General features: G+C 41.8%; 1 protein-coding gene across 5 annotated transcripts in view; it reads left to right on the plus strand.

Moving 5' to 3' along the window:
• The first annotated feature begins 3937 nt into the window (after window positions 1-3937).
• SYT9 (synaptotagmin 9) overlaps window positions 3938-14646 on the plus strand; it is a 69277-nt gene continuing 58568 nt past the window's right edge. For all 5 annotated transcript variants that reach the window (XM_048948945.1, XM_048948947.1, XM_048948948.1 and 2 more), the window contains exon 1: window positions 3938-4153. In XM_048948945.1, coding sequence (XP_048804902.1) covers window positions 4006-4153 — 148 coding nt within the window. In that variant the 5' untranslated portion in view covers window positions 3938-4005. The remainder of the gene's footprint in view (window positions 4154-14646) is intronic.

Here is a 14646-nt window from a genome sequence, read left to right on the forward strand (position 1 = left end):
AAATGCACGAGTCCTGCCCAGTACTGCTTTGGAGCACAGCCACGTCAGTATTTACTTTAGCAGCTTCGCTGAGCAGCCAGTTGGATTCAGCTTCTGCTGTCAGTCTGGAGATATCCTAGCTGCACAGACAAGGAAATGTGCTGAAAGCTGGTTTCTTATGTGACGCTCGGAAGGTTTCCCATCATTTTTACTTGGCTATAACCTTTGACACTTTGGAAATATTAATTAGCAAGCTGAGTTCTCCATACTTTTTTTTTCCAAGACTGTTATCTCAAAATTCAGATCAGCCAAAATTGGATCGTGTCTCCTTGTGCGACTCGGTTGCTTCAGAAAGTTCTCTGTTAACTGAAAATCCAGTGACAAGTCAGCTTATGTGTTTTGTTTGGATAAATACGTTTATGCTTCCTGTGAGAATTCATATTAGTAGGCACTAATAAATGCTTCCTGGTTCAGGCCTGAAGCCTTTAATTTCAGACATTACAGAGAACCTGAGTACATGCTGTACTCCACCCATTTTGGAGGAAAATGAGTAAAAAACCAAATGACATAAAACTTATCTTTTGTACACTTAAAGCACTGACTAGGAGCACCTCATATCATGGCAACTCCACTGTGAAGGCACATTCAAGGTCCAGGTGATTATAAACTGCAAACACTGAACTTGGTTGTGACACTCAATGCTGTTGAAAGCCAGGTTTCATTTGGGGTATCTGTGACTTGCTTTGTCAGATTCTTACTTTTTCCTTGTGATTGGAGATGAAATTGCAGTGATGAAATTGCTCAGAGAAACCTATGAACTATGAAAAGAGATTTCATGGGTTCAGGGCATTTAGTTCAAGGAGTGGGAGCTCAAGCGATTTTTTGTTCTCTGCCTTCTGGGGCTGTGAAGGACACAGAGTGGGCTTGGAAAGCACAAGCAATGAATAATTGGCTGGTATCCAGCCAGAAACTTTGAGTTCTTTGATCATGGTGCAGATTACTCAGCCTCTGGCCTGTTGTCCATCCATAGAATCATAGAATCATAGAATCACAAGGTTGGAAACAACCTGCAAGATCATCTAGTTCACCTGTCCTCCCACTACCATCGCTACCACAAGCTATTAAACCATATCTCATAGCTCCTCATCCAGACACCTCTTGAACACTGCCAGGGACGGCGATTCCACCACCTCCCTGGGCAGCCATTCCAGTGCCTGACCACTCTCTGAGAGAAAAAGTTCTTCCTTATATCTAATCCAAACCTCCTCTGGTTCAACTTGTGGCCATTTCCTCTGGTCCTGTTTGTTGCCTGGGAGAAGAGGCCAAACCCTCCTCATCACAACCTCCCTTACGGTCAGTAATTACAAACTCTAACATTCAACATATGGTTAAAAGGAGTGGCCCTCTGCTGCATGCAATGCCCTTCCAGGACAACAGTTAATTAGGGCAGCATTCACTGGTGATCTTCAGCAGAACGCCTGCCCTGAATGGGCAAAATCTGCAGCTCAGACAAGAGTAAACTCATCAAAACTAGGGATGACTGCAAGTACAAAAACACATAACTGATGGCAACAAATGGAGAGGTAATCCAGTTTTCACAAATGTGCATAGGAAGGAGAGATTGCATCTGCTTTTAGACACAGCAGATTACATTTACTGCAGTTATCTCTAGAAAAAGACATGGGTATTTTCTTGGATAATGCACTTAGTATATGCTCAGTGCTTTTGAGAATATATGTCTTTGTTTATTATGAATGACATCCAAGCAATTTCATGGTCTTTCCTCTACTAGGCTGTGAGAAATTTCCTGCCATCACCTGCATTACAAACATCTCAGCACCTTCAAATGGCTACCATTTAAAAATGAAGCAAGATACTTTAATTAGAGGAGAAAGAAAAAGAATTTACCACTCCATCACCCAGCTGTCCAGAGTTCATTCTGCAGTGAGCTAGAATTCCAGGTTAATGATGGGCTTATGGTGCTACAGGATCAAAACCACACTTGAGTAAATACATTAATATTCCTTTCAATTGATACATTCAACCATCCTGGACACAGTGCAAGCAATAGAACACCACAGCTGTCCAGCATGATCACTGGACTCCTCAGATTGTACTTGACAGATGTCTCCAACAGTGGCCTTTGACAGCTTCTCTGTCTTTCCTCCTCTTTATCCCCAGCATGGAGCGGTACTCAATTTGGTGTTAGAGATGAAAGAGTTGCTCCCTTACAGAGAGCTTACAGACGTGAATAATTCATTTAGCCTTCTGAAGTCAGTTTTCCCCCAAAGAGACTCTGGTATATCAGAGTCCTCCTATGTTTTATAAATCTCTTCTTGTGCTGCAGTGAAGCCCTTCTTCACTGTAGCACAAGAGCAGCAGCAGTACTCCTACTGCCTGGTACTTGGTTTCCAAGAACACTGTGTTTCACAGCAACTCTTCCAAATTCTCTTTTCCCTCTCTTCTCCAGTGCTTGGAGAAGAAGTCAACCCCACTGCTATTGGCAGCACTAACATAAGTATCTGTGCAGCATTTATTGAGGCTAGTAGGAAGTTTCCTCTTGCTTAGATGTGAAAACGTAAACTTATGGCATGAACATCTCTGGGCTTTAAAAATATGACTTCAGCAACTATAACAGCTGCAGACCATTTTATCATTTAGTAATTTCTAAGAAAAACCAGAGTGAAAAAGATGCCTGTTTGTTGTGGAAGTTATACCTGGTTTATACAATCACACTTTAGAGATATCCTTTTTCTATTGAAAATGAGGAAATAGTCATGCTAAAATCAATGCTGCCAAAGCACTAGAAATCATTACACTACTAAACAATTCCTGCTGTTAATATCTCCATTAACAGAACACAATTTAACTTACTTCAGTTCTTCAAAAGAACTTCTACAGAAGATGTTGCTGTACACACTATTTCTAGAACCATTTTCACCAGTCTTTAAACAGTAGGCTGAACATCTATACTAGTTTGAACTTTCCCAGATCATTCTGGCCTCTGAGATTTGGTCAAGCCATCCCAATACAGAGACACAAACATCAGGTTAAACGTGGTGGCTACTTCTCCCTACATCAACCAGCCGCCCTGCCTACAAGTCCTAAAAGGGAAGCAGCACCTTACAGCTTATTTCTTGTGATAACCACGTGTGATGGAAGAAGGCTGTGCCACCCCTACGTTTCCACAGCTGCCTCCTCAGGGGGCAGGAGGCTCTCACGCCTGCCTCCGGTGCTATGCCTGCCTCTCAAGCCATGTCCAAGTCTAAGGTGCCCGAGATTTGTCACCAGTGCTTTAACTCTTTTGAACCCACCACACCAAACAGCTGGAGCGTGCCATTTGCTACAGGGCCATGACATTATAAAGGTTCTCCCCTCCACTAGGTTCCCGAGAGTGAGGGCACACATTACGTATAGAAAAATAATTTCAAGACAACTAGTTGAGCGAATGTAATTCTTTCTGAAAAGGAGTAGGCAGCGGTGCACAAAACCTCACGGTGTTTAACTGTAAATGAAGACCAAACGGAGACCAGCAAAGAGGGGCCTGGGGCCTGGCTGGGGATGAAGAGGAGGAGGAAGACTTCCCCGAGGTTTGCCGCCTGTCGATCCTCTCCCCGGCTTCCCGGCCCGGTCGCGCCGCCCCAGCGGAAAGGCGCAGCCCACCGGCAGAGGCGCCGGCAGCGGCGGGCAGGGCAGCGGCTGGACGGGCGCTCCCCGCCGGGGAGGGCTGCCGAGGCGCGGCGGGGCGCGCGCCCGCCCTCCCGGCTCCCGCGTTCAACTGGTGGGACCCTCCTCCTCTCCATCATCCTCCTCCGCCACCGAGGCGCGGCGCGGCCGGCGGGCAGCGGCGCCGGGTCGGCCCCCGGCGGCGCGGCTAGCGGCGGGGGGTGCGGCAGGCGGCCGGCGGCGCTGGCGGAGGATGCGGGCGGCGGCCCGGCGGCGCGGGGGGCTGCTGGCGGGCGGCGGGCAGCGGCGAGGCGCCTGACCGCACAGCTCCGCTCCGCTCCCGAGGATGCTTGGGGGGCGATGCCCGGCGACAGGGAGGACGAGATCTGCCAGAAAGCGCTGCAGCTGCTGGCCGAGCTGTGCTCCGTCGGCGCCGTGGAGAACGAGAATTGCCGGGATTTTATCTACTACCTGCGGGACAGAGCCCGGCCCCGCCTCACCGACTCAGGTATGGCCGGCGGCGCGGCTCGGCGGGCCGGGCGCGGCGGCCGGCGCCGTTCCCGGCTGCGGGCGGAGGGCGAGTTCCCCAGGCAGAGGCCGGGAACAGCGGAGCGAGGCCTGCTGGCCCGCGGGGATGCCGGCGGCGGGAGCGGGAGCTCCCCGCAGCCCCGGCGCTGGGTGCATCTCCGGAAGGCGGGCGAAGCCCCCCGATCGCTCTCGATCCCGCTCTCCTAGCGAGCGTCTGCGGTGCAGCTCGGCGCCGGCTGCCTGCGAGCTGCGGGCAGGGTCGCGGGCAACTTTCCTGGCCGGCAGGCGGCGGCTGGCCCGCGGCCTCGGAGGACGGCCCGGCTCGGAGCGACCTTGCCCAGCGCGGCCGATGCCTCGCCGCTGTGTCGCGGGGCTACGGGGCTCCTGCTGTGCTCCTGTGGCCTTAATTGTGGAGACGTAGGGTTTGCGCTGCAGCATACGTACGACACAGTTTGAACCCAGGCCATTCTACGATTCTACGATTCTAACTTTTCAGCTGTGCATTTTCACAAGGCAAACCGGCTGTTTCTCCTATGACTGTAGCAGGTGTAGGGGTTGTAGGTCTGACAAGATGCAAACTGAGTGTTTGTGTCTGCGTGTTTCAGGATTATGGTTGCCTTTTTGTATCTTGGCAATAGCACCGATTTTAAAACTTTCACGTCAGGAAGCTTCTTAATGAAGAAGCTGTGCTCCAGCTGCTCGGAAATGCTGAAAGATTAATGATGCTCTTTCTGTACATCTCTGATCATAAGGGAAAGGCAGAGTACGGTTTGAAGTAGGAGCCTATTATGTTTACATCATCAAGTGGAGTTTGCTTAGTATGAGGAGGAGACATTTAAAGAGTTAAAATAGAAGTTGAAACGTTTGTCGTACTGTGAAGCCTTGGTGCTAGATTGGCTATCATCACAGCCTCACATTGTTTTCCTTAATATTCTCTGACATACATTAGCTCATTTAGCACAGGGCAGTCTTATTTCAGTATATTCTTAAACATTTTCTGTCATTTGCAAAGTCTGAAGTACAGCTCAAAGTGCAGCTTACTGATAAATGTTTGGATATGCCAAAAAGTCTGGAGGAAACCAGGAAAAATACCAAAATATTCAGAGAAGGAAGAAGGGAAGCTCTTCTATAAATGAATAAGGATATACAAGCAAACACTGGATACAATACTAAGTTCGCTTGTATCCAGTGTTAGTTGCAGCCATTCTGGCTTCTCTCTTACTAAAAAATATTCAAATTAAAGTAATTCATGCAATTATTGGATAAGGATTCTTTAAAATTAGACAAATCCATTTTGTTCTTATAATCCAATTTAATTTGTTCACACAAGCAGCAATTTTGGTGAGACCTGTGATTTTCTGTAATTTTCATTTACCAAGGGATCAATCACATATTTGTGTATCAGGTGATTATTCCTAAAATGTCGACTTGAATCAGTGCCCACATTGAATACTAAATTACCTGAAATGCATAGGAGGACTTCAGCCTCATCTAACTTGAATAACAGCTTTCCAGATTTCTTTAAAGTACCTGTTTTTCCATCAGCCTGAGGCAGAGAGTACTTGGCATCGATCTGGAAGCATTCTTCAAACATGGTGTGCTCAGTAAAAATTCATTACCACTACCTAAAGGTAAAATAAATAAATAAATAAAATTGTATTTATTTCTACCTGGCTTGCTTAAAGCATTATTACACAACAGACTTCTGATATCGTTGCAAACCTGCTCAGTTACACAGAGCAGTGCTCCCTAACCTTCGCCAGCCGATGCGCAACAGCAGTGAGCAATTATGCTGCAGGCAGCATCTTTGTATTGGCCTCAGTTTTAACATTTTTATTTTCTGAAGCTGCAGGCAATCTCAGAGGGTCTGGCAGGGAACGCATTACCCATGAGCCCTGACTCAGAAACCGCTTCTGTAGAGTTCCAGTATTATGTCAAGAATATACAAATTTACCCTACCTCCCATTTCTTTGATTAAAATACATATGGTATCCCACTAAACTGGCTGCCCACAAGGTTTGTTCAGCCAATCCTTGGATATCATGGTAAGAAGACAGTCTACCTGGCTTCCAAAAATAAATAACATGATTTGCAATCATATAATAGTATGCTGGCTTGATTTAAGTTGTGGATTTTGTTGACTTACTAATGGTGGAGAAGCCCTGATAGCAGATCCAGCCACTCTCCAGCAACTGGGGGCCTGAACAGAGAGGTGAAGAAAGCCTGTGCTGAAAGAGGGTGTCTTTGTAGCAGAATTTGGCAAAAGATAAAGTTGTGATTTTTATAACCTATGTTTCTTAGCTGTGTGAAGGTGATGTGCATTAGACAAATTTAGCAATCTCCTGTTTGGCCAGGCAATAGACCTGTCTAAAGATGTCATGTTATCATAGAATCATAAAGGTTGGAGAAGACCTCTAACTGCAATCCATCCCCACCATGTCTGGCAGTGCCATGACTCCATGACTCTTAACACCTCCAGGGATGGTGTCTCCATCACCTTCCTGGGCAAGTGCATCCCAATGCCTCACCACTTTTTCTGATAAGTTTTTCTTACTATCCATTGTGAACCTCCCCTGGCACATCCCGAGGCCGTTACCTCTCCACAGTTCTCTCAGTTGAGAAAAGCGTAGCTGGAGAATATACATAATTAGCTTTTGTGCAGAAATGAAGGCATTTCCCCTGGCTTGTGTGTGCTTTTCTCTAATGAAGCAACTACTTGCTTAGCCCCAGCCACATGAAGGGTACAGCTGACATGCAGCACCACACTCGGTTTGAGCCATTAATGTGGTTGGCTTTACCATGTGTGTTGCAGCAGGGCTGGACAGCTGCAGTAGTTACTGCAAAGCCAAACTGAACTGTGGGAATACTGAGCTCAACGTGAGGGTCTGTCAGCAAACTTGATCTCACAGACCCTCCAACACACTCAGCAGCAAAGTCCCCATGGAAACCTCTCATTTCATACATAATGCCCATGCAGCTGTGTCCGTGGCCTGCCACCATCCCAGCGTTGGACTGGTGTGCAGCAGAGAGGGGCAGGTCAGCGACTGGGTGCTGCTGACACATCTTTATTTTTCACTTAATTTGCTCTATTTTGGGAAGCACTGCACTGCTTAGAACATAAGTTTAAGGGCTAATGAGTTTTAGACGTAATGCACTGGTCTGGATTTGAAGGGTGACATGGGTGAGTCAGATTTTAAAGGTTTTCAGAGAAGTAAAAATGCAAATTAGGCATTTAGTAAAAAATCTTCAGTTAGTTCAATAGGAGTTATATGTCAGACCACTCTTAAAGATCCCAATAGGCATCCTTAAGCATTTGGATACCTTAATAAGCTGCATCTTCATCTTTTTCATTGTTCTGCTCTGTATTTGTAAAATGTTGATAGTATTTCTAGAGCACAGAGGTGTTTTATGAGGATAAATTGCTGTAAAAAGGCTAAGCATACCAAATATGTAATATAATCATAAAGAGAATTCATATGGACCTCATATAAATAGTCAAATGAAAACCTTGTTCGTCATATGGACATTTGAGAACAGCTCCTCAAGGTCACTTCATGACACCAGGTAAAGCCAACAGCAATTGCTGCAGATGAGGAATCACAGAATCATAGAATGGCTTGGGTTTGAAGGGACCTTTAAGGTCATCTTGTTCCAATCTCCCTGCTATAGGAGGGACACCTCCCACAAGACCAGGTTGCTCAAAGGATGGAGCAAACATTGGAATAAAAATTGCGTGACTGAAGGAATTATAGCAATTTGTAACAAAAACAGGAAGGCGGGAAATCTGAATGATGACACCAGTAATTATTAAAATAGAAGTTAAGACCACAAAAGTTGCACCTCTTTCTGGACTGCTTCTCTAATAGGTTTCCCTTGCAACTTCTTAACTGAAAAACATGGTGGAGCATGAATCAGAACGGCCAAAAAGGCCATGTATGTCACAGCTGGACTTTTTAAAAAGATGGATGCTTTGGGAAAAAAAAAAATTCAAGAGGAATAGATACATTGCTTCAATTTAGGATAGAATAGATATGGCATAGAAAAGAGACAGAAAGTGAACCGTTATTGCTGGTTTGAACTAATGTTCTGCCCTTGGTCTGCCAACATGAATCGGCTGCATGAGTTGGAATTAGCATTTCATTCTCATTAGTTTGACTGTGTCAGTGTTGAAATCAACCTTAAAGCTTTGCTGTTGTTGCTTTTCTCCTGTATAGGTGCGTTTTTTGTGTGGCGGGGTTTTTGTTTTTTAAGCAAGGACAACTTTGCAGAGCAGTGCAGTGGGAGGCTGCCACCGTTCTGCACAGACCTGATGAATTTCTGCACTGCCTTTTGTTACAGTGTTTTGCCAACTTCGCAATGACGTGCTGGCTGCCTACCTTCTACTGACTGCTAGATGCAGCAACAAAGTGCTTAATACATAGTTACCTCATGTTTGCTGATACTGAGTATCACTAAAATTCAGCCACATAAATGAAAAGTATAAAAGCTGCCTTACATAAAAATACACGGCCTGAGAATATTCTACAGACTGAGTTTTTCTTCCCCTAGTTAAGATATAGAAAGATGCAACCTTTGAAAACTTAAAGTAAAAGGTTTGAAAAGGTCAGAGAAAGCTGTTATGAGCTTAAGGATTGAGAGAAAAAAAAAAAAAAGACATTTATAAAGATAAGAAATATATAAAAAGTCTGGGCCATTAATCATAATAAATTTTCTTTAATGTCACAGTGAGTGGAATAATAAATAGAAAGTAAATTTTCCTATCTAAAAAGTTTTCTATCCTTCCTACTTGAAAGTTGGCTAATAGATGCTGAAACAGAAAAGTGGTGAATATTGTGAATATAAGCATGGCCATTAGGCATAATGTATGCCATGGGTCATAAGAAGGAGGTCAGTACTGTACCATGTCAGAAAGTCAGAATTCGCTCTTTGACTTAAAAATAGTTGACAATCAAGAAACTGAAATATGAGCTTTGAAACGTGGTGGATATTTAAGGTGCAACTTATGAGGATGCAGTTATGTTCTTGTAGAGGGATTTAAGAATCTCATACTTCTACAAATAATGTAGCAATTGATGCTATCAACTTCAGGAAGGACAAAAGGGCAAAGAAACAAAAGGGCCTCACAGGATGAACTGTGGCCTCCCAGCTTCCAGTGGAATGTGAGAAAGCTTTTTTTGTGGAGATCATTCTAGGGGACTGATTCCTCCATTGGAAGCTGATCCTTCGTGTATTTCTGCTCTTCAGAAGAGAAGAGAATGCAAACAGGATGTGTAGTTCACCAAATAAAGCAAGATTCTTTATATGGAAATATATTTCAGGAACATAAAAAGTAGCAGTGTTTCATCAAGATAGTGAGTACGTATAGGTTTATGTAGATAAATGCATAAAACATTTACAGAGTTGTAATGAGTCAAACTCATGAGTAAAACTTCCAACGTTCTTGATTTTACTCATTGTGAGGCATTGTTTGCCATGTTTCTTATCTTATTTTCATCCTGAAAAACGAATATAAAATGCTGCCACTCAAAATTGATCATATTCTGTATGTTCTGTCAGTACAAAACAGCCACTGACAATGTCAAATGAACAGCGAAGTCCAAGTTCTTTGAATTTCAAGAACCAAAGTACAGTTTCAGGATTTTTTTTTAAAAAAGCAGTGCAATGCATTTGTGTACTTTAAACTGAAAGCAAGAAATTCTTTTTCTTTTCTGAAAAGTCATGAACAAGTTTGCAGAAGGTAAATGTAACTCTTTCCTGTTGATTATATCGAGATTCCCTGCTAGTTTAATTCCATGTAAAGAAATAAGCAATCAAAGATTTTCCTGTGCTACTGGAAAAGCTTCGTACCTGGATATCATGGGAAATTTGTTTGAAACAGGTCACTCTGAAATTTGAAACATAGTGCAGAAAAGAGCAAATCTTATGTTGAGGGAAAAGGAACTGTGTGCTTACTAATGGCCCGATAGCTTTAATTGTTTCTTTGCAAAATAAAAAAGAAAGTATGGAGAACATGAATGAAAATGAAGAACAGATAAATTACTACAGTTCAAGATAAAGGTTTTATTTTAATACAACTACTTAGAGATAAATAATTTTGTTACTTCCTCAGGTGACCTGGAGATGTGTAGATATTTCACTTAAAATTTATGTTCCAGAAACAGGAGAAGGAAGACTAAAAGATCATCTACATTATTAAGTATGATCTTGAATTTCAGTGAGGTTGGAACATAGTCAAATTATACACTGCTCAAATATGAAAGACCCCCTTCATTACCAAAGTCATTTTCCTTTTTTCAATGGTGCAAAACTACCTCAAGGTGTCCCTTTGCTCTTAACATGAGGATGGAAATCTGTTGAGGTGTTCTGTAGTGCTCTGATAAATATTTGTGCCATTGCTCTCTTGTGGCTGCCCTTGGATTGCTTTGGGGAGGAGCCGTATGATAGAAAGGAGAAAGGTGGCTTTTTAGCTCTTCTTGACCTCTGCATCTACATCCAAAATAGGTATGGAAAGCAAGAGATTTCTAGGGCTTCCATTCCCATTGTGTTTTTACTTCTCACTTACATAGGAATTATATTTAACTTATGCTGTTTACAGTATGCATTCACACACCAAAACTATGGCATAAACACTGTATAATGCTTGTCTTAGATTAATGTCAACTATGCTCTTTTGTATACATTTTTAAGTGTATTTTCTTATATACTAAATTCACTTTATATTTATGTATATCAAGAGTATGTATTTACTGAAGTCATTGCAATCACATTTGTCAAGTCATCCTGAAAGTCAGAATAACACATCAATTAACTCAGAAGCCAGTTATGCCTATAGCCATCCCACAGTTTAAGTCTTCTCCAAACGTGCGATGAATATTAAAGAAAACCAGTAGTTTGAATGGTAACAAAAATATATATAATTGAAAAGAGCTTAGAGAGTAACGACAGAAACAACAACCTTTTAAAAAGTAGGCTGGTTAAATAGCACACAGTCTGTCTTATACCTGAATTTTCCTCTTAATGCCAATTTTGCTGGTGAAAAACAGGAGGCTAAATTTAGCCCTTGCACATATGACTGTTCTCACCACTAAAACTTTATCACTGCATTTGTCATAACTCTTATTTCAATAGGTTTTGCATGTTTCCTTTAGACAGCGGGGGGAATGGGAAGAATTTGTTAATTGCAGTTTCCTAAGAAACATCTGAAAGCTTAATTTCTGCAGGCAACAATTTCTGTTTGGAGAGAAAGAACTCTGATCCTTTAAGTAGAGGTGTAACTGTAATGGATTTATGGGTCATTAATTCATCAAAAACATGAACATGTGTTACAAGAATGGTGTTATTCTGAAGTGCTGCAGTTCTGCACTGTTACATTTTTTGTGTGATCCAAGTCCAAGTGCTCTGCCACATTTTCACCCCCTCCCCGATAGCTTTCTGGAAACTTCCTTTCCAAACTAATTTGTCAGAGTTTAATTACATTGACAATTCAGAAACCTAGAGATGTAACTCTGAAAAGACTGCTGTCACAAGCAGTTCTGTGAACAGCAGATACAGTTAAATTGAGTCTTGAGGCTGCAGACCAGTGTAGTGTCTTTGGTGTGCAACATGTAGAGTTTGAACTGCATTTTTTCCTTGGGTAGAACCCTGGTTCCTTGAACATAATCAAGACCTAAACTTATTGGAAGCCTTTGCCCTTACCACAGATTTGACTGATGCTGATGAATAGATGCAGGAGTTACTTATATGATACATGAGACTGCAAGTGCATTTTTGCCACTGTGTAGTATGTTTCCTTATATTATTCCCACTGGAATTCTATTCCATGATTCCTCTGTGTTCCAGTGGTCTGCCAGGACATTGCATGTTGGCAGCTGTACTGGCAGTGCAGACCTGGAGGATTGCTTGGGAATTAAACATTGTTTTCTCAAATTGCTTCTGTGCTGGGAAAAAGGAACAGGAAATGTTTGCAGGCTTTGCATTTTCTAGGTAATGTAAAATCTTCCTTTAGGAAGACCTTCTATTTTTCCTGTTATTTTGAACCATTCAGGGCACAGATTTGAATGGTGTTTTGAACTGAGTGAGTATAGATCTGGCATTTATTATTCAGTGCTTGGCAATAACTTTGTCTTAGAAGGCTCATAGTGGTGCTGCTCAGTGACAGCTCATGTTCTGCTTTCAGGTTAAACTGAATCAGAAAAAAGGTGTTCCCTACCTCTTACTTCAGTAAGAAATAAGATAGAGCAGTCTGCAGTACTTACAGGTCATCTTAGCAGAGAGGCTTGGAGCCAAAGCATTCCCTGTTACCCTTTCATTTACAAGAGTCAGGGGCAGAAAGAAGCTGCTGCAGTTCTTTGCTTCTCCTTGATCCCTTTCTCTGCCATGGTCTGGGAAGAAGAGTTCCCCAGGCAGGTGAATGATGCAGATCATCAAGCAATATGGTCACAACGATATATTTAATAAGCAGTGAAAACAGGTTTGTAACTGAAAGCTGTAATTCCTGGCTTTTCCCTTATTTAGCATGGGCCCATCATATTTTTGCAATTCATTTTTCAGTTTATACTTATGTTAATAAACACATTCCTAGGTTTCAGTGCTTCCCACATTGAAAATAAAGATCCTGGATGGTTTAGAGCAAAGCTGCACTTATGAACATGTATTGTGCATTTTTTTCCCCTATATTTTGTCATTAACTTAAGCTCTTTTGTGGCTCTATTTACACTAAAGATATATAGAGCCATAAATTTGGTCTAAAGCTTTCTGTCCCTCTTATACTGTTAACAAAATTTCAGATCAAGTGATAAGAATTTAGAATAATTACAGATGAAAGGATGTCTTGGATGAAAAAAAAAAAGCAGGTAGTTGCAATTTTACAACTTCTACAATCTTCAGTTCTCAAAGATCATCATCTTACAAGTGAAACCTTTTTTGTATCTTCTGTAGTACTGTGAAGTAGTGAGCACTTGATTCATTTATCTGGAAAGTACAAAAAATTCTGTGACACAAAGAAAACGTTATACACAACTGATGGCTTGCACAGTTGGTGCATTACCATGGCCACACTGAATCTTGTGTATTTTATGTTGCTCAATATTTTTAGCTGTGTGTGTTTTGGATTTTCAACATTCATTAGCCAAGTCAAATCAGTTTGGCTTCCTTTGGCAGACACACTGCAGGATTTTCTCTTCTATACTCCCTATGGTTATTTGGAATTGAAAAATACATTGTATTCTGTGGAAACTGGCATACACATAGATATGTCTTAAGCCCATGTACAGCTCATTTGTGTCTATTAAGATGAACACTGGAAGAATCCAGGAGCATGTAATCTTTCAGGAAAATCTAATCTTAATTCATCTATGTTTTAATTCCTTGACTTCATAAGTATCTTGTTTTCTCCCCAAATTTAGCATGATTTGAGAATGCAGTTGTGTTGCTATTTAATAAAAAAAAATACAGTATTTGACCTATCTCACACATACATTATCTCATGAGCCATCTAGCCAAAGCCACATAAAGTACTTGTTAGAGTTCTCTTTTAAAACTTTCTACCTACTTTGTAATTTGCAAGAGGTTCATGCCCATACAGTTAATGATTTTATTAACATAGACTAAGATAGAGGATGCTTCTGACATCTATCAAGTTTTGTAAATTATTACAGACTGTAATTCAGTAGAACTGTCCTAGTATATAGTATATACACAAAATAATGTGCAATGCTGATTAGAAAATTATCAGTGAGACCAAGTTTCACAATCTTCTGTTTCCATTTGCAGCATATGCTTTACCCCTTCAAAGGAGAAGTTTCCTTCATTTTTTTTTCCCCTACAGATCAACGGATAAAAATTAATGACCAGTCACTTCATCTTTTGTGGGAAGCTTACCATAAATAGGCTGATCTCAAGTATTTATTATGTTAAGGTCTCTCTGCACAGCGTAAAGGAGCAGAATGTTTCATGAGGCTGGCTCCAGGGAAATCAAACAGCTAGGAGTTGGTTCTTCCTGAGTGCTGTTCTATCCCCTGTAATAGAAGTGACGTAGGGTATGTAGCAATGGCTTTATGACAATTCCTACCTGCTGAAAAGAGCTTTTCGTTCAACTAGCAAATGAACACAAGAGAAAAGAGATCTGATATTGCTTTAAAAAAGGCAAGTTTTGAACAGAAAATCCTCCTCTTAACGACACTATTTTTTTCAAATTTTACCAATTTGCTTGGGATTATATAAACAACAAATCTAATCTAATCACTCCACCTTTGTTTAATTCTGTGATGGTCTGCGATTCTGGAGCAGATTGTCTGGAGCTGTCAGGAATGACTCCTCTTTCTGCACGTGCCCCTAAGGTATCCATGGTAGCAAAAGTACAACTTACTTAATCTAGCTTGTTGTTGTTGTTGTTGTTAAGTGATAAATGGTAGCGACGGGTTGAATGACTCAAACTGAACATTATTCCCATCTAAGCCAAGAGAGATAGATGAT

This window comes from Lagopus muta, chromosome 6 (genome assembly GCF_023343835.1).
Source record: "Lagopus muta isolate bLagMut1 chromosome 6, bLagMut1 primary, whole genome shotgun sequence".
NCBI classification, from domain to species: domain Eukaryota; kingdom Metazoa; phylum Chordata; class Aves; order Galliformes; family Phasianidae; genus Lagopus; species Lagopus muta.